This window comes from Lentinula edodes (genome assembly GCF_021015755.1).
Source record: "Lentinula edodes strain Le(Bin) 0899 ss11 chromosome Unknown C8R40scaffold_44, whole genome shotgun sequence".
Classification (NCBI taxonomy): domain Eukaryota; kingdom Fungi; phylum Basidiomycota; class Agaricomycetes; order Agaricales; family Omphalotaceae; genus Lentinula; species Lentinula edodes.
In genome coordinates, this window is record NW_025764350.1 from 335,938 (window position 1) to 353,756 (window position 17,819).

Here is a 17,819-nt window from a genome sequence, read left to right on the forward strand (position 1 = left end):
CGGGCGGAACTGGGGAAGACGTGGTGTCTATAGATCCTGCAAGGACAACCTTATGGGTAGGCTGTCAGTGCAGTAATGGATCTTGACCTAATGTCACGAAGCGGCAGAGGCGGAGTGACTAAGCAAGACGGTGAGGCGGAGCGACTAAGCAGGTCAGCGAGGCGGAGCAACTAAGCGGAGCGGAGGCAAACTGGTCCCAGATAATGACAGAGAGGTCAAGATAAGGGATCAGGCTGTGGAGGGTTGGCTATATATACATAATCCGGTCTGCGAGAAACAACGATGTAATACTGTACAGTTTAGGAACAAGGAAGGTGGCGGAAGCCAGTAGAAAGAGAAGATGGGTCAGGTGGATCAGTAATCGATGGATCAGTAATCGATGGGGGTTTGACAGTGATGGGATGATGTATCGTACAAGTAAAGGCGTCGAGACGGTGAGAAAAGGAAAATGATAGGGGCTGCGTACTTTATGACAGGTAGCAGAGTTTAGTGTCTCAGTGAGGCAATAAAAGTAAGAGAGAAGCGAGTTGGATTCCAGTACAGGATATGGCCTGTTTATATACATAACTGTATGACAGTATTACATAAGGAAGTACTGAGGAATCCGCATATAGTAAATAACTAGATATGACTACATATGACATATTATAACACATGATCATAATAGTGGCATGTGAACAGCATAGCCGCGTTCAACATATCCACGTTCTTCAATGTGCCATGCCGCATCAAGGTAATATCCACACATGCAACAAACTTCTAGAGACCGGAAGAACAGTTAGTGCTAGTTTTAAACATGAACCTAAACGTACCTTTATCATTGTCTCCAGTCAAGTCAATAACATCTTTGGAAATACCTATAATTGCTTATTTAAACCCCAAACTCAATAGAACTTCGTTAGACATACGAGACGGCCCTGCGATGGCATTCTTTGGATTCTTCTCATGCCATGGTTGTGATTTCTGAATGATCTTGTTCCCTTTGCCAATAATCACGCCCAAGTATCCTCGAAATTTGTGGACAAAGTCTATACTTAGTGAGTATTGACAGAAAGGAATACAAAAACAACTGACCGTCATGGTCCTGATCTTCCTTCTGTGTTTCTTTTGTTCCATCTATGTATATCAGCCTGGGGATACGGCAAATCTATTGGTAGATACTTACTTGCAAGTGCGGAGAAGGGAAAAATACGCTGCCAGATGCATTGAATGATATACGGAAGGTGAGCATTTGAATATGAAAAAGTTCCATGCGATGAATCTAGAAGAAATTGATTAGTAGATACTGTCTGAGGTAATAACTTACTTTCAATGTCAAACAAAATACGTCCGTCATCGCCGATGACTACATCAGGTAAGTCTGTGAAGAACCCCACTAGTACTATGATGTCCCTTCACTTAGTCATTTTGATACTCCACCTAAAAACAAAACCTCACCATCATCTGAAGCATTAGGGTATAGTGGACCTGCACGTTTCCATGGTGAAGAAGTAAAAAATGGAGCACCGGGTTCTGAACCAGTACCGCCATCAGTGATTTTTGAAGGGGCTTTAAAATCAAGGCTGGGTTGTTTGTGTGTGAATTGCAGAGGAGAAACTGGAGATGGATCATGGGTTTCAATATCTTGTTGAATGAAATATTGATTTTTTGACGTAGGGAATTCCTACCATTGAAAGACATCGGTTTGAGTGTACCTTCAGAGATTCCACCCATAGGGAACGACTTGGAGTGCCGGGAGGGGGTTACAGGTAAATGAGCAAGCTGGGAGAGCATGCAATGAGGCTTTCCGTCATGTCCAGTTGTTGGTGGGGATGGATATGGGGTATATCTTGCACTTGATTTTGCAGTTTGAGCTTGTCGGTGCCAGTCATTAACGCATTCTTGGGGCCAGGAAAGGTTTAGTTATGTTTTAGAATACAAGAATTGTTCAGACAGACCATAATAGCTACACTGTTCTTCGTCGCGAGGACACTGTGCAAATACCATTCCTCGGTACTGACTGATGCTATTGGGGTCAAGAGCCCACACATTTGCAAGGTCTCCATGTGCGCATCAAACTGCAACGCAGCCTTCTTCCTGGAGCTGTGGGTATTGCGATGGCGGAACTGGAGAGCCACTATTGTCGAGGAAGCTGCACAGGTTAAAAAACAACATAATGAGTGAATGCACGTACTATGCTTGGTCAATAGGTGCCCCGACTTGAGAGTAGGTTCCAAAAACCCCAGGTGGCTTCTTGTTTGTCTTCCAGGAAATTCTATCCTTGCCCATATCTTACATCTGCAAAACCTGGATGTTCGCGAGAGCAAGGGTACTAGAGGGTACTAGCTGGAGAGTGCTGTCCAGCGCTGAAAGCACTCCCAGCAGTTTTTCAATACTGCTGGGAGCGCTTTCCCAGCTGGACAGTGCTGTCAGCTGCTTTCGAGCTCTTAGCCGAAAATACAGGTTTTACAGATGTATTGTGAACAAAGAATAAAGCTCAGGAGGGGTAAATCGACACACATTTTGCTGATGCTAAATAATCTCAAAGAATCATGAAATTTGAAGTAAAACCTTAGACGAGGAGGAGCATGGTATGTACTGGATCAACAACTATCAAGTGAATGTGCCCGTTAAAAGATTGCTGAAGCAAAGAGAAATCAGAGTATTGCCAGCGCAACAGTCGGAAATTGCCGGTGTAAACTTGTCTGGTCTTCGACGCCGAACCACCATCAACCAAGAGATTTCTTTTCCTGTGTCTTCAATAGTTTCCACTCGCTACCCCCACCATCCCGTGAAGAGGAGTTTAAGCCGTCGAAATTTTAGAGCAGAGAGATCTGTGTTTTGACTTGTCAATCTCTTGGTGAGTTGGTTTTTTTTAGTAATCACAGACAAACTGTCTCACATTCTAGTTAGTTCTTTTTCCGTCCCCGATCCCAGCAATGACCATTATACTCGGCTGGTACCCCGAAGGCAGTAGCGGCGCAAAACGAGACGAAGCACCCGCTACGCATTCTGCATCCATTCCCTGCTCGACTTCACCATCTCCTCAACCACAATCAATTGTTAAAATCGAGCCATCGACTCCACCGCCTATATTGCAAATCCTTCACTCACCAGACGTGGAACCAGAACCTTTACCTTCTTACGGATGGAAACATCCCGCGGAACTACAATATTTTACGCCAGAAGATTGGTTACCAACTAAACTCATTTTCTATCTTATCGCCAACGCTTTCAGTGTCCCTCCCCGCGCAGCAGTTCGGGGAACCCCATTCTTTCTTCTCACTAGGATGAACGGCGAAACAGTTACACTTCCAGTAGGCTACCGCATCCCTCTCTTATTCCTGGCCCGCTTCCAATGGCTTTCCCTCAAACTCGTCCTCACCGCCTCCTCTCGCGAAACCGAATGGAATGAATACAAATTCAGTATTCTCCATGTCTCCAGACTGTGCACCGCCCTCTTGGATGCCGCACAGGAATATGTCAGGGTGTCAAGTGAAGAGGGGATATCGAAGGGTATGGATAGGAAATGGAGATGCGCAACGTTTGATAGGGCTTTGGCCAGGTATCGGTTAAAGTGGTTCATTTCCGGCCCTGAACAAGTAGAGGAGTTTTATCAGACAGTCGGGGAGGATGAATATTCGAAGGATGCGGTTAAATTTGGTACGTTTTATTTACCTATCTTATTTCTATCAATTAGTATTGAAGTTTCTTCATAGACTGGCGACGCTGGGCAATCAAAGGCCATCGAGGATTCACTCTCACTGACGACGAAATCACAATCGGTATCACGGCAGAACAATTCCTCGTCGGGCTTAAACAAAAAAATGTGGACTGGTATTGGGACACCGAGGATCATCCTATTCTAAATGGAATTGATGCTTGGTCACTAAGAGCACTAGCTTCATCTGTGTCTCCGTCAGCGAGTGAGCTGCCATCTACATATTCCCAGACCCCACCTGGATCGAAGCCTGTAGAACCTGTTACTGTTGCCACGACTGCTGTCGAATCAGTCCCCACCGGAAACACTCCAAGTTCAGCCCGTTCGCTTGCCTACATTGCAAGTGACTTCAAACTAACCAACAGTATAGTGTCGTCGTCATCCTCCAGCCCTTTCTCGTCTCAAGAACACAAAAACGTGTCAAATTCGAACTTCGTTCCAGTTCCAAATTCCAACGGCCCGGTCGGCAATTCCCGATCTTCTCACTCAGCTAATAAACAAATCCCAAGTCGTCAACCTACGTCCTCAGCACCTGTAAAAACGAATTCTTCTCAGAAAATCACCTCGCGTAAACGTCCAGGCTCACCTCTGGAGAAAGAAATGAAGACCGCGTCGAAGCGAGTAACCTCGAAGGATAAAACGCCGAGTTCGACTTCCACTCTCGCAAATGGCAAACGAGCAAAAGGTGCCTTGGGCGAAAAATTGTCTCGATGTGGTTCTCATAGTATCAATGGAGAAAGTGGGAATAATGATCCAATTAAGACCTCCATTCCATCTACTACACCAAATAAATCGAATAACATGACCGTCGACGAACCTAGTCCAAGAGTCATCATACCTCGAATATCCGGCCACCAAGGTTCGCATCAGAACGGCACGACGAATGGAGGAGTAGATATAACATCCGAGAACGCCGTTCCAGTACCGCCTCCTTCCAGTCCCGCTTGCAGTTCCGCACAAAATGTCTTCCTTCCTCCAACACCTATAACGGCCTCCTCTTCCTCTTCTCTATCATATCCCTTACCAGGGCCTTCTGGATATCCCTTTGTTCCCTATTCTTCCCTGCTCACTCATTCATCAGCCTCTCCTCCAATCCCAGTCTTGATCTCCATCCCTACGCAAATCCCTCTTGCTTCCGATGATCCTCCTCCTCCCGACACTACTCTTCCTTCCAAAGCTCCTCCTGCTTCCGAAAGTCTCTCCTCCTCTACAGTAATCCAGATCATCGACTCGATCTTCAGTTCTTTTGCTGATTCCCTTTCGAGGTTTTCCGACGAAATCAAGCAGGCGAAAGCGGAGGGCGTTGCAGAAATCAGGGAGCACTTGACAAGTACGATCTTGGGCGATGGGAATAAGAGTGAGAGTGCTCTGGTACGGGATCCGGACTTAGAAGATGCTGTCAGGAATATCGTTCAAGCGAACGTTCGGGATATCGTTGGGAATGCCGTCGAAAATGTGGTCCAGAAGAATCTTCAAGACATGGTCACCAACGAAATACAAACGGTCCTACAACAGGAACCCTCTCCTGCTTTCCTAAACACACTAACGAAGGATATTCAGACAATGAAGGACGATATACTAGCTGCTACACAAATAGAAGTGAGAGACGGGGTACGGATATTAGTTGCGACGATCAGGACAGAGGTGGTCGGAAGCTCTAACGACGTTAGGATAAAGGGGGAGACGGTTTCGAGGAACGGCAGACAAAAAAGACGAGCTCCCGCCGCTCAAAGAGATCACACAATGAACAGAAGGCCTGTTGATATGATGGATGTGGACAAGGACGCTTACAAGGTGGTATCGCTCCACCGAATCGAACATCCGCTGCAGCATCTTCTTGGAGAGCCTGCAGAAAACAAGGAAGATGGTTTAACCGAAGGGTTATCTAATCCCGACGAGTACGACGAGGATCATGAAGAAGCTGGTCTTAATGCGGATCCGCACATACGCGAAGACATGGATGACTTGTATGGTGGTGGTGGTGATAGTGGTCAGGGTGTTGGTGGTAGGGTATTTTCGCGCACTTCTTTAAACCGACATGATAACAAGAATGGTAACGAGAGCGGAAACGAGAGCCCAGCTCGTGTAGCAGATGATGGGTTACCATTTAAGTCGAGGAGAAAATTCGGGTTGTAATGTTTCGAAGGTTGGAAATGTCTAGTATACACTACTGATATTAATTTGTGTAGGTCAAAGTGTTGTTGGTGTATCGATGTAGGCGCATTTGAAAATGAAACAGTCTCTAATTTCTTCTTGTTTTACTTTAACTACCCTCCTAAAAAGAAAGGACTCAGACAGTCCGAAAATCCTGTATTTTCTCCCCTGGAAGCTGCTGAAGGGTACCAGTACTACCGCCGTTACCAACGCCCAAAACACTGCCAGTGCTGGTGTACATGACGGTCTCCTTATCCTCAACAAGTAGTCGGCCAGGGTGAGCAACATTGAACGCATACATGGCAAGAACTATCATCGCTCCATCGAAGATGTCTGATTGATTAGGGAAATTCAGTCAACAAAGGGATGATAGATGGATAACACGTACTGAATAACCACTGAGTCTCGATGATTTTTCCGTGAAATCCGTCTGTTAGTTCGATGGTTCGATAGATAGCTCTATTTTAGGGGGTCACCATTCATCAAATAGAGCAAATATGACGAAGAGGGAGGAGTACGAAGCACACATACCGAATAAACAAGCAGGAAGTATACAATATCAAAGCATAGATCATCAGTCTGTCATGCTTATCAACAGCGAATTTTGTGCTGGGCTTGGAAACGACACCGCTTCCGGAGCAAACAGGTCGACCGCGAGAGTACCTCCAGAAGAACTCGATTGCTAGAACCACGTAACATATTATTACCACTGTCAAACGAAAGAAGCAAGATAAGTCATATTTTGCATAATGAAGGACAGATTCACTACGCGCACCAAGTTGGAAGACTATGCCGCTAAGCATTATGTGCGAGCCCTGTTTATTGAGAGTTGACTAAATGAACTGAAGGATACGTAACCGGTGAGGGCCACGTACGAGGTTGACAGTATCCGCCGTATCTTTTGCTGCAGAGGCAATACCGCCTCCGCCGCCCTGAACTGCAAGTGCAATAAAGTCCTATGAAAAATTTGCATGATCAGGGATTGACCACTTTTGGCGAAGGGTATACGAAGACCTCTTACACATGAGAGGAATATGATTGAGTCTTAAAGTTGGATATCGTCAATGGATCAGTCAGTGCTGAATACCAATGTCCTGGATAGTACCTACAAAGTCGAGGACTCAACTGTTATGACCCCAGCCAAGATTATAAAATTTGCAGCAAGTAAAGGCGTGGGCCCCATAATTGTACAAGTGATCCTGAAACTATTCAATGGGCAATGATCAGTGTCATGTTAAGTCGAGGCGTAGTCACTGCACAGTAAAGACAGTGCTGTTGGGAAGATTTTGGTTGGACCATAGACGTCCTGACCATCCTAAAATTTCAACCAAGCCCGCAAGGACCGCGGTGTATAAAAGGAACCACTTCCGATAAAATAGAGCTTGAGAAAAGTGAATGACTGTGGATAAAGCAAAAGTTAGTCCTTGCATGAATTCAAGCATACACTGCTACTAGTAGTGCATAGCCAATGATAAAACTCACGAGAGGAATCCCCAAACAGACAAAGAAATAGTATACAGATTGAGAGCGTGGGCTTGTACCCGTGAGGATCTAGATCTACTTCATTATTTCGGGGGATAACGATCAAAGAGATGGAATTCGCGTTCATCATACTTGAGACAAAAGAACAAGTTGGGTAAATTGGGGATATGAAGATGTAGTAATGTAGTACTTATACTAGCCAGCGGAACTTCTCGATCCAGAGCTGTAAGTCTCTGGAATCGCACAATTTCGCTGTGAAGCCAAATACCAAAGGCATAATCTTCCTCACTTCCTTGCTTCCATCCGACATCGTAATACCCATTAGTAAGACGGGTGAAACTTGTCAAGGCATGTGCCCTATACGGAAACTTAGCGCTGGAGCTGTGCGTGGAATGAAATTGAACGTTGTGCACGGGACCCGGAAAGGACACATGCGTATCCTACGTTGGAATTTGCGAAAACAACATTTGTCTCGGAAGAAGTTGAAGGAAACTTCATGGGGCGGACGGTGTAGTAGTGGAACAGCTAGCAGACCTCGAAATGACATTAGAAGAGGGAAAAGATTGATATCATTTGTCAGCACTGGTCGAATTAACGCCCTGTTCTTTTTGTAACCACATTGCGGATGATAACTTCTTTACATTCCAGACACTCTACTGCCTTATTGCTAATGCACTGATCAGAAACTAAATATACCGAACTCTGCAATCCTGTAGCGAGGATATAATGCTTGGAAGACCACGAAACCTTCAAGGGCACGAGTATAGCACGACACTAGATTTCCTGATGGATCGGATGCAGCAAGTACGTGGACTACTCGTCGGTGACTCTGTGTCATTGTCTTGACTAGGTCTTCGAGCACGTCTGATCCTCGCGAGCCTTGCATCTGCGCCACTTGCTCTATTCTGGTGAATTCCCCGTTGATTGCCTCTTTGTAGTACGACATGATGTCTCTAAAAAGCATAAGAAGGGGTCAATGATAATAGGTATTCTCAAGAGGTGAGAATGCGTACGATGTGATATCGTGAACCCAGACTCCATCAACGAGGGCCTGAATGTAACTCGTGGCAGGTAAGTTACAGGGGAAGGAGAGTAATAAGGCCAGTGTTGCGCATGAGGTCAAAGTTTTCATAATGGTAGGAAAGAACGGGGCATCTTTGTTCACCTCCCACTGAGGAAAATCAATTGTCAGGTCAGTTGTGTTGGAATCAATTATATCGGGCTGAGCTCACTGACCTTAGATTGTTTCCCACTCCCTTCGAGTTCTCGCTCGAGCTGATTGCTCGTGACATACGACTGGATTGTCAAGCGTAAAAAATCACCTGTAATAGGCGGGTACATGTCGGCTAATTCTGCAGTAGCAGCTACGATGTCGTCGAGCCCTTTTTCGAGCTGAGGGCGTCCAGAAGCCAGGCGGGATCCGTACTCTGCGATTGATTGTTGTTGAAATCCGTTATCGTCGATGAAGTAGATAAAAGCCATCAACAACGAAGAAAGCACAGGGACGTTGTGACTTTCCGTTCCTTCATGGAAAAGGTATGCATGATGTGCAGCTGCGGCGCCAATAACGACGTGTTTGTCTTGGAAAGTATTGCTGATATAGTTGCGTTGATGAGCTGCTTCGATACACCTAGCAACGAACGGATTGAAAGTAGGATTTTCCTCGAATGGAATAATAGCGAGGGGATCAATGTTTAAAACACCCAGGGTGTCAAGGACGGCTTTCTTGCACTAATTTCATTAAATTAGCTATTCAAATGAACTTGGAGAGTGGATTCGCAATAGTACCTGTTCCATGATTTTAGTGTCGATCTTATTAGTGTCTTTTTCGATGGCCATGATCATGGGGAGGCTGTAGGATGTCGACCTCAAGGGAACTCACCACCCTTAAATAACTTTCGTACCGGAATGAAAAAGGGTCCGATATTTCGAGTTCTTCGCATATCATGCATATGGTGAAGCATCTTCACCGGCCCCCGGAAACAAGATCGGGATGGTTGACCGAGGATCTTCTACCTATACCAGGGCTCGGATAGAATTGACACATAGAACTTTTGAACTAAGATCGGTTACATATTCCTTGACATTTCAAGTGCTGATTTTACAACGAAAATCTGATTTTGTGAATGGCAATAGCCTGAGGTGCTAATAATCTTTATGCCGGATACAAACTTTTCAAATGATCAAGGTAGAATTTAGCTATCTGGAGTCTCTATGTTTCAAAAAATAGAACTTGAATGGCAATGTACCGCATGCTTTCTTTCTTTGTGTTCATTGATATTCCGAATTCTTGAAGCAACCTAAGACTTCGTACTGGCATCAAGCTGGCAAGTGCTAATCAATGATCTTAAATTCGGAAGAAGAGGTGATTTGATTTGTTGTCCTTTAGGAGTCAGTGGGCGCTAATTTTTCTTAGGACAAACGGGTGTCAGTTTCGGTTTTCAAAGAGACTGTAACTTGAGAAAATGGTCCCTATGCTTGCCATGGGCCTTTCAAGTCGTTCAATAATGTCAGTCAGAGAACATTTTCTATTATAGATAGTCCCTAAGTGTAGACGAGAGCCAAAAATCAGAAATGTGTGTATGTCTTGATCAGCGCCTATCTCGAAGAGTATTCCGACCATCCCGTGCCCGGGTCCTGCCTTCTCGCTGTCATCATGCGTTGGCTGTCGATTCTGTTCCAATACCAGAATCCAGAGTTCAAAGGACATTCCATACGTGTTCCAATATTGTAAAGGAATAGATGACCCTTGTGCTCGGAAATTAAATCTAGATATCCCGGAATTTCTCCCAATGGACAAAAGAGAGAATCATATCAAGGAAGAAAGGTCATTTGTTATTCTTCCATTGCCAATGGCAGTTTTGACATGGGGTGTGCATTTCAGAAGTTATGGACGTCCTACAGCTCTCGTGCAGAGAAATTCTGTGCCTAAGTATGAGCCCCGTGGTAGCAGTAAAGAATCAAATCAAAATTTTCAAGTGAAGGTCAAATATGAACTACACACCCCGAACTGGACGGGAAGAGCTGGAGTAAGTGAAGCACGGTTCTAGGTAATCCAGAGAATAAGAATAAATTTTACTGACCACAGGGTCTTTTCAATCTTTGCAGATAGAGAGAACCTCAGACGCCAAAAATGCTTGGTCTTCGATGACCAAAGGGGTAGAACTCGATGGTGATTCTGCTCTTCCCTTGAGCTGTTCCCTAGAAGGACAAATCATTGAAAAGCATGAGTGGTGGATGACAGACATGATGATTACCAGCATACCAAACTACCCAATGCCACTTTGCACGCAACAGCGTCAAGCTGTAATAACCAAATCGAAGCAAGTCAACGCGAAAGTGTTGCAGGAGCTTCACAGTATGTGTGGATCGTGTTTGATAGAGGGTCGCTCATGGATATCTGCCGACTTGTACATCGGGATTCAGAGGGAGACCATCAGTCTCTTGCTCAAAAATGGCAGTAGATTTTCCAATTCCTAAGGTAACCAATTAGTACCGAATGATAAGATTGTGGTGGACGTACTCGGAACAGGATAACTAGCCTAGGTAGTACAGCGAATAAAAAATTTGACACGTCACTACGTACAATATGCGATCCTATAAACCAAAAGAATAACGTATCGCGAAACTTTTTGGGATTCATATGTTCATCTTTCAAGTTAAGGAAGCTACAGCATTAATTACCTCTGCATAAGCATTATTGCCATTTTGTATTACTACCAATTTCCTGCATCCATTCTTGTCTCTGCATCAAACACAGGAAGTAACGCCGTCATCAGCCGCGGAGTTTTCAGCACGCTGGACGGAAGTCGGGAGTCGGAAATACTCACCCACCGAATTTGTACTCAACATGTCCATATAACAAGCCATTGCTCGCGTTGCGCCGTAGCTTAGACTACAACAAAGATACCGGGGTGATTTGATAACTCTTCTGACGTTAAGCCTCCCACTGCATAGTCTGTAATTGATGATTAGACGTTGGCGGTTCTTTACTTATTGGATGCCTGTGAGATCCGAAGCCTCTGATTGCAAAGGTTGCACTGTTGGCGCATAGAGAGTCCACGACGGTTTGTTGTAGAGTGTATAATCTAAACTGAGGCAGATAGAAGGATAAGGGGCAAAATGACTGGGAACGAAAGGATAAGCTATATTACTAGCTTCCTCCCCTGATTCCACATGATTTTTCGCTTCTTCTTCTACTGCCTCTATTCTTCTTTATAACGCGCGAGTTCCGTTAAGGAGGTGTTGGTCCAAACGGTACGAATGTCTGAGGAGAAGGTGGGAAGGATGAATGACCGGGATAAGCCAGCAGGTTCCATGATTGAACTTCTGAGGACGAGATAGAGATTGACGGGAACAGACGGGAACTTGAAAAGTTCTTACATACCTATGTGATTAAGATACGCTTACATTAAATGTCCTTCACGGGCATATGGTGTAGGGGTTATCACGTTCGCTTTGCATTCAGAGATGCGAAAGGTCTCCGGTTCAAATCCGGATTTGTCCAAATCATTTTTTGCACTATGACATACTTACTCTTGTTGATGACTCAGGCTCTATCAAAGCCCACTGTTCTCAACGACTCATCTCGCGGTCTCCAATCTTTTTTCGTCTATTCTAAAAGAGATGTCCTCTCCATCCCAAGCCAGTCTCAGTTTTGACTTGAGGTACGTCGAATTTACACTCATGGTGTAATTGCTTATACAACATAGGCCGTATTGTTCGTACTCCGTTTTTTTTTAGCTATGATTAACCTTGGGTTCCGGCATTCGCGATATCCCTCTCAGCTTTTACGAAATAAAACTGTACGATGCAGGCTCTTTGGGACCTTCAATTCTCCGGGATCTTGCTGTTCTTCGTCTTTGTCCTGGTTCAAGCTTCAACCGCCATATATAAACAAGTGGAGGTGTTGAATGGTGTAATGCGAAAATTATTCGGGTGAGATGGAGAGCGAGGGGTCATGGACCGAAGACGGAGATAGCCAAGAGGATGAGGTAGCGAGAAGATGGAAAAGCGCAGTGGCGAGTAGATTCCGGGTCCGTTTCCGAACTTCACGAACCTGAGTACTCAAGCATGATGGACTTACGCGTACGTATTCTCCATCGCTGGATTTAGCCTCATGTTTTTCGTGTGTTAATAATATAATCCAGGATATAAGACGTTGCCTGAATCGACTCTTCCCGCTTCAAATATCTTCATCGTCCTGTCACGCCAGTGCGTCAATCTCTCTTGGTTTACTCAACTCCTCTCATTCATTTGTTATCCCCAGATGCTATCCAAATTTCCTCTGCTATTTCACGTCATCTTACTACCACTTCTCCTAACGTTCTGTACAACTGCAGCTGCGCGAGGTTCAGATATCGGTCCAAGTCTCGACGTTCCGCAACAACAACACCATCCACTCTCTATCATCAGCGGTTCCACAACACATGAACCTTCTGCTCGTCATTATCAAAATCATCGCATACCAGGCAGGATTCGGCGTAGGATACATCCTTGAAGGTCCACGTTCGCGGTGCGATCCTTCGTATAATTTCCCTCACTTCGACTCACCCGCGTACAGATTATTCGATTCATGACCACGAGGAAGCCCTGCAATAAGACCACATAGATGCATGGGTGATCCATAGAGCAAAAGGACTAGAAACTTGGAAATCATAAGTACCCCGCTGCTGACTTGTACGGGTCTTGTATTACATTGAATGCTAAGATTTTGTATTCTATTCTGCAAACCTCAGCTGGGAGTCGCAAAACACTATTCGAACGCATTGTTTGGCGCTCTCGAGCCCTCGTTCTCGTTATGAGGAAGACCGTCCTCAGAAATCAACGACTTAGATCGATGATTACAACCACTCCGGGAGCGCTTCTCCCGGTAATATCTAGGCCACGCTGAGGTGATCCCTTGCACGTCTGCAGTTATCCCGGGGAGCGACGGAGAAATAACAATGCTTAATCTCCATAGAAGCTGTGCAACTGAGAACATGTATGTCATATTCAATCACATATAGTCTGATATAGAGCGTGTACTTTGTGCATCTAAACGATATTGCCTCGATACAGGATTCATGATTACAATCCGTTGAATTCCTGTGGAGTGTCGTTTTGAGTATGCGTGTCGGGAATACCGTTTTTGGTTATATCTCGGCGCTGAGGGTACGAGTCCGAATAGTGATCTCCGACAGCTTGAGTCGCTTCGTATAAAATCGATTGCTACCTCACCTACCTCTCCCTATTCTTCAAGTCTACCTCACCCTTACACCACAATGAATTTACTTCTTTCTTTTTTTCTCTCATCTACGATTCTTTGTTCACTCGCAACAGCAAGGATACCGAAATATGTGGGCCGTGTTTACTCTTCGAATGAATTTATAAACTCATGTAATACACTAGGACCAGGGTTTATGGTCTCGTCAGGCGCTGGGAACGAACGATACTGCGGGAAAGAAAGGGGATTCGCACTGCTCGACGGTACGGTCATTCGTTGACTTTGATCATGGATGAATAAAGGTTTCCTTTCGATACTGATGCTTTGTTCTTTATTTAGTACATGTGCGTTACTGCGATCGTGCAAAACTCGACGACACAATGTAGGTTCAAGACCTCTACGTGTTCAAATCGTTATCCTCATCATTACAGATACGCTCTCCGGAACAGGGAAAACGACACCTGGGTGGATGGGGGTGTGCGTAATCTCTCCTCAACATACTCGTTTATCTTCTCAACTTCGACTTTTGTTCTCAGTGGCTTTGGATCACACATGGCGAACAGCCCTATGGTCATCTTATGGTCAAACTCAGACGGTTTAGTCACTCTATCGCAGCGTCAAGCCCCAGCGGAAGTTATGCCTACCGTTGTGTCGAGTCCCCCTAGAACTGCGACGTTGTTGATGAATGCTAGCACAGTGTGTTTATCCCTCATCGTGAATTCCTGATTACTGACCGTTTGCCCCGAATAGACCTCAGGGAACAGTCCTCAATTTGTATTCTCCATCCCAGTGAGTAGTGGTAATACTAGTAATACCATGGCTCCTTGTTAAGCATTACTTACCGTAGTCTGCGAATACAACCACCATCCCCACAATTTGGGCTTTTGGGCCGCAGAACCCCGGATCTTCATCCCCAAGTGCGCCTCTGCAAATTCACGAAGAGACAGGCACCGCAAGCTTCGACTTGTCAAAGGACTTCACTGGAGTCGCCACAGCGTCACGGTCCTCAGCTCTTTTGCCTTTTCAACGCCTGGTTATCGGCCATGCTAGCATGTTAACGATTGGTTTCTTGTTTTTACTACCGATCGGAGCTTTATTGGCGAGATACATGAGGACCTTCACGCCGATTTGGTTCAAGGGACATTGGATTGTACAGTTCGCCATTTGTAAGTCGCGTTCGATGCGGTTTCTGTTGATCATATTACTCACGAGTCCTTCTCGCTGGCAGCTGGACCAATAATTGTCATTGGTGTCGCCCTTGGAATACAGGCCGTTATTGAATCCGGGGGTCAACATCTCAACGATGAGCACAAAGTTCGTTTCTCTCTTCTTTATCGTCATCCATATCAATTTTCACCACTGCAAGTAGAATTGGGGAGTCGCATTGTTTGTCCTCTATTTCTTCCAATGTTCGCTTGGAGCTTTCATCCACTGGGTGAAGTTTAAAAATATCCTCGGTCGGCCCCCGCAGAACTACATACATGCTTTACTTGGTCTGTTCATTATAGGAGCGGCGCTATATCAAGTCCGTACGGGATATAAAACCGAGTGGCCTAAGATCGGACGAGGTCCGCTCATGGCGGGTGCGGATTATGTTTGGTACATCTGGGTTGTGGTGAGCTGCTATTTGTTTGATTTTTCAGATGTCAACATCATTCATGCCACGAACCTTGATATGGTAGTTGCTTCCGTTGCTTTATGCCATTGGTCTAGCTTACCTTCCAAAACAATTCAATCAGGAGAATAAGAATAACTTAAAGCAGGAGACGTATGGGGAGTTCTTTGAGGCGACGGCTTTCAACGATCATAAGAGAGGGGAGGAACGTGCGATGGGCAGCCCATCTTTTGAAATGGCTGAAGAGCATCATGCGATGATGGTGGAGGAAGCAAAACCGACAGAGCTTTATAACGACTAGGCTTCACCGAGTTTCGTGTATCTATTTACCCTTTTGAACTATGTTATTGCCACTGTTCTCATAACTTTGCGGGAAGGCTTTACAACAAGATCATTTATCCCTGACAATGTAGTCCCCTTCTATTTCATTCTAGCGATACACTGTGCCTTGAGGTTACGGATGACTGTCTATCCAACTATAATAGAGGTTTCTGTCAGCTCGTACTGAGGGGGAATGTGGAGGCCCTGTCGGATTAGTAAAATATTCAGCTGAATGTAATTGGTACTTGTGTTAAGGAGTTAGACATACCGGTGGGCAACTGGTGCCCGTCTCGACAACGGCAAGGTAAACCTCATCTCCAGTAGAGAGATTCAATCCTGGGAGTGGAAGGCTCGACGGAGGGGGCGTACTTCCCGAGAGAACAGGTAATCCTATAATGTCATCAATAAGCACAGGTACTATTCCCAAGTCCGGAGAAAAATATTGACCGAAATTCGGTATCAAGTACGACCCGAAATAATAACTATATTCGCCTTCGGAAAATTGACCTGTCGAGTTGACGTTCAAATATGTCGGAGCGTAATTAGTGAGCCAGACTGAAATGGAGCTGTATCCGTCTTCACACCAGTTGGAATCTTGGAATTCGAAAGGGAACGATGAGCCTTGGGAAACTACTACCCCGCTGGAGGGTGCAGAGAGGATTCCATGACTGGTTTCGAGAACCTGCCGGGTACTGGGAGCAGCGGATGCATGAAAAGCGCTGTATAAGATTGCAGCAGTGGTAAACAATCTGGAGGTGAATGAGGGAGCCATGGCTGATGAGGCTTCAGTTCTCAAAGTTCAACCTCATTTTATACAAACTGGAAGCTGCCGCTGATACTAGCGTTCCTTTAAATTTGATAAGGAGGGACTCGGAGGAACTGTTACGGTTGGAATGTATGCATTTTACTCCTTTCGAGTCCCGCTCCTGACGTTGGAGGGCATATCATTTTGCCTCTGGTGTTGTTTCATTCAGATTGTCAAGGGCTACGGTCCCTCGAAAGGGGGGTGTTCCATTCAATGAAGTATGGGCGCGACTTAGTGAGTTCATTGCAACTGCAGTGCATTCATCGAGATTGAATGCGTTTAGGCACCATAGAGGTAGAAGCGTCATCCAGTGTCCTTAGAGGGGAAAAAGTCCGATGAAGTACGCGGCCAGGACACGGCTCTGTCAATTAGTCGTTCGTCTTATGCAACGGCGGTAGAACTCTGTTAGAATCTCGACCATTTGTCAATCTTGAAAACGTCTTGTAATCGAGTTGCCTTGAAGTTGCCTTGTAAGGCCCAAGGGACGAAATAGGAGTAAGGAATGATGAACAACAAGAATCGAAGTAATGAAAAGAGTTTGACAGTGAGGGCCGTTGAGGGGGACAAGATAAGTCGAGTGATAAATGAAAATTTTCACCTTCTTCTCCAGACAGTTACAACCCGAATTCCATGAGCTTCTTCAAGCTTCTCAGTCCTTCCGTGTTACTCCTGAAGAAAATTTCCAGACGAAGGAGAACCATGTAGAGAACCTAGTCCGGGGCTTCCCCAATGTTCATCAATACCTAGGAACCTCCCTCACATTATACATATTTCAGCGGATAGTCGACTTACTATACTTAGACATCTATAATGGATGAAGCCTCGGTCCCAGGGAATCACTTTACGTGGGAAACTTCTCAACAGAACATTATAGTTTTAGGGTGTTATCAATATTTCAAGGCAGGCAGGCAGAAAAAAAGTCCAAATGCTACAATACACCCCAACACATCTTACACTATCATCAAACCGCCGACTAGCACTCCCCCCGCAGCTACTGCAAAGCTTGCTATCCACCCTGGACCAGCAACGCCCAACAAGGAAGAAGCACTATTACTTGAGCCCGTCGATGTAGCAGTGGCAGAAGTCGTAGCACTACCAATGACCGCATTGCTCGCAACAGTGAATTCATGCCCAGCAAATGAAGTAGCTTGGCCTCCTGCACTCTCAGCTAGAGTTATGGCATCTCCGCCTTCGCTGGTAACGATTGTGAAAATAGATCCGGCCTCAGCTGGATCAAAAGTATGTCAATGTCAATTTTAAGTGAGAGATGGAGTAGTAGACAGACAAGTGACAGTTTCGAATACCCCTGGAGCAATGGATGTAGCATCTCCGAATAGTGATGTAGCGTCTCCTAGGACGGAACCGGCACCAGCTGTAATATCACTCAATACTGATTGGAGGAAGGATGTAAGAAAAGCTGTCGGACTAGGGGCCAGTAGGAACGATCAGACTCACTGTTGTCCCGATGTTCGATAGCAAGGCCGCAAGCCATTGACACGAGGAATGAACTTGAGAACAAAGCAACGAAGAGCTGGTG

At 45.3% G+C, this 17,819-nt stretch overlaps 8 protein-coding genes and 1 non-coding gene across 9 annotated transcripts; 4 read left to right on the forward strand and 5 right to left on the reverse strand.

Moving 5' to 3' along the window:
• Positions 1 to 548: 548 nt before the first annotated feature.
• C8R40DRAFT_1126213 (uncharacterized protein) lies at positions 549 to 2,356 on the reverse strand. The gene is made up of 10 exons (XM_046229016.1): positions 2,174 to 2,356; positions 1,938 to 2,131; positions 1,668 to 1,880; positions 1,438 to 1,596; positions 1,307 to 1,381; positions 1,166 to 1,261; positions 1,075 to 1,116; positions 909 to 1,028; positions 813 to 857; positions 549 to 759 (listed from the first exon to the last, which is right to left on the reverse strand). Exons 2-10 carry the CDS (start codon positions 1,984 to 1,986, stop codon positions 659 to 661), a joined length of 900 nt encoding a protein of 299 aa, XP_046081637.1. The 5' UTR covers positions 1,987 to 2,131; positions 2,174 to 2,356; the 3' UTR covers positions 549 to 658.
• Positions 2,357 to 2,503: 147 nt separating this feature from the next.
• C8R40DRAFT_642928 (uncharacterized protein) lies at positions 2,504 to 5,863 on the forward strand. Its single transcript, XM_046235751.1, has 3 exons — positions 2,504 to 2,839; positions 2,893 to 3,642; positions 3,699 to 5,863. The coding sequence occupies exons 2-3, from the start codon at positions 2,919 to 2,921 to the stop codon at positions 5,834 to 5,836; spliced, it is 2,862 nt and encodes a 953-aa protein (XP_046081638.1). The 5' UTR covers positions 2,504 to 2,839; positions 2,893 to 2,918; the 3' UTR covers positions 5,837 to 5,863.
• A 127-nt stretch (positions 5,864 to 5,990) lies between these two features.
• Positions 5,991 to 7,463, reverse strand: C8R40DRAFT_1056804 (RTA1 like protein-domain-containing protein; the record flags this gene model as incomplete). The annotated part of the gene is given in 9 exon segments (XM_046225107.1): positions 5,991 to 6,187; positions 6,243 to 6,313; positions 6,386 to 6,563; positions 6,630 to 6,669; positions 6,730 to 6,810; positions 6,878 to 6,959; positions 6,976 to 7,053; positions 7,109 to 7,277; positions 7,337 to 7,463. 9 exon segments carry the CDS (start codon positions 7,461 to 7,463, stop codon positions 5,991 to 5,993), a joined length of 1,023 nt encoding a protein of 340 aa, XP_046081639.1.
• A 58-nt stretch (positions 7,464 to 7,521) lies between these two features.
• On the reverse strand, positions 7,522 to 9,302 carry C8R40DRAFT_1126222 (uncharacterized protein). Its single transcript, XM_046229017.1, has 5 exons — positions 9,125 to 9,302; positions 8,573 to 9,067; positions 8,350 to 8,507; positions 7,626 to 8,289; positions 7,522 to 7,569 (listed from the first exon to the last, which is right to left on the reverse strand). Exons 1-4 carry the CDS (start codon positions 9,179 to 9,181, stop codon positions 8,016 to 8,018), a joined length of 984 nt encoding a protein of 327 aa, XP_046081640.1. The 5' UTR covers positions 9,182 to 9,302; the 3' UTR covers positions 7,522 to 7,569; positions 7,626 to 8,015.
• A 671-nt stretch (positions 9,303 to 9,973) lies between these two features.
• On the forward strand, positions 9,974 to 10,889 carry C8R40DRAFT_1126226 (uncharacterized protein). Its single transcript, XM_046229018.1, has 2 exons — positions 9,974 to 10,365; positions 10,445 to 10,889. Exons 1-2 carry the CDS (start codon positions 10,129 to 10,131, stop codon positions 10,814 to 10,816), a joined length of 609 nt encoding a protein of 202 aa, XP_046081641.1. The 5' UTR covers positions 9,974 to 10,128; the 3' UTR covers positions 10,817 to 10,889.
• An 873-nt stretch (positions 10,890 to 11,762) lies between these two features.
• C8R40DRAFT_t224 lies at positions 11,763 to 11,843 on the forward strand. The gene has a single exon. It is a non-coding gene; the product is annotated as a tRNA-Ala (tRNA).
• Positions 11,844 to 13,883: 2,040 nt separating this feature from the next.
• Positions 13,884 to 15,457, forward strand: C8R40DRAFT_1056813 (uncharacterized protein; the record flags this gene model as incomplete). Its single annotated transcript, XM_046225108.1, has 8 exons — positions 13,884 to 13,923; positions 13,973 to 14,018; positions 14,078 to 14,237; positions 14,292 to 14,330; positions 14,389 to 14,707; positions 14,770 to 14,855; positions 14,911 to 15,156; positions 15,224 to 15,457. 8 exons carry the CDS (start codon positions 13,884 to 13,886, stop codon positions 15,455 to 15,457), a joined length of 1,170 nt encoding a protein of 389 aa, XP_046081642.1.
• A 167-nt stretch (positions 15,458 to 15,624) lies between these two features.
• On the reverse strand, positions 15,625 to 16,249 carry C8R40DRAFT_1056823 (uncharacterized protein; the record flags this gene model as incomplete). The annotated part of the gene is made up of 3 exons (XM_046225110.1): positions 15,625 to 15,681; positions 15,746 to 15,867; positions 15,925 to 16,249. 3 exons carry the CDS (start codon positions 16,247 to 16,249, stop codon positions 15,625 to 15,627), a joined length of 504 nt encoding a protein of 167 aa, XP_046081643.1.
• Positions 16,250 to 17,232: 983 nt separating this feature from the next.
• On the reverse strand, positions 17,233 to 17,694 carry C8R40DRAFT_1056877 (uncharacterized protein; the record flags this gene model as incomplete). Its single annotated transcript, XM_046225113.1, has 2 exons — positions 17,233 to 17,510; positions 17,568 to 17,694. Coding segments are annotated over 2 exons (405 nt in total), but the record flags the coding sequence as incomplete, so codon positions are not given.
• Positions 17,695 to 17,819: the final 125 nt, after the last annotated feature.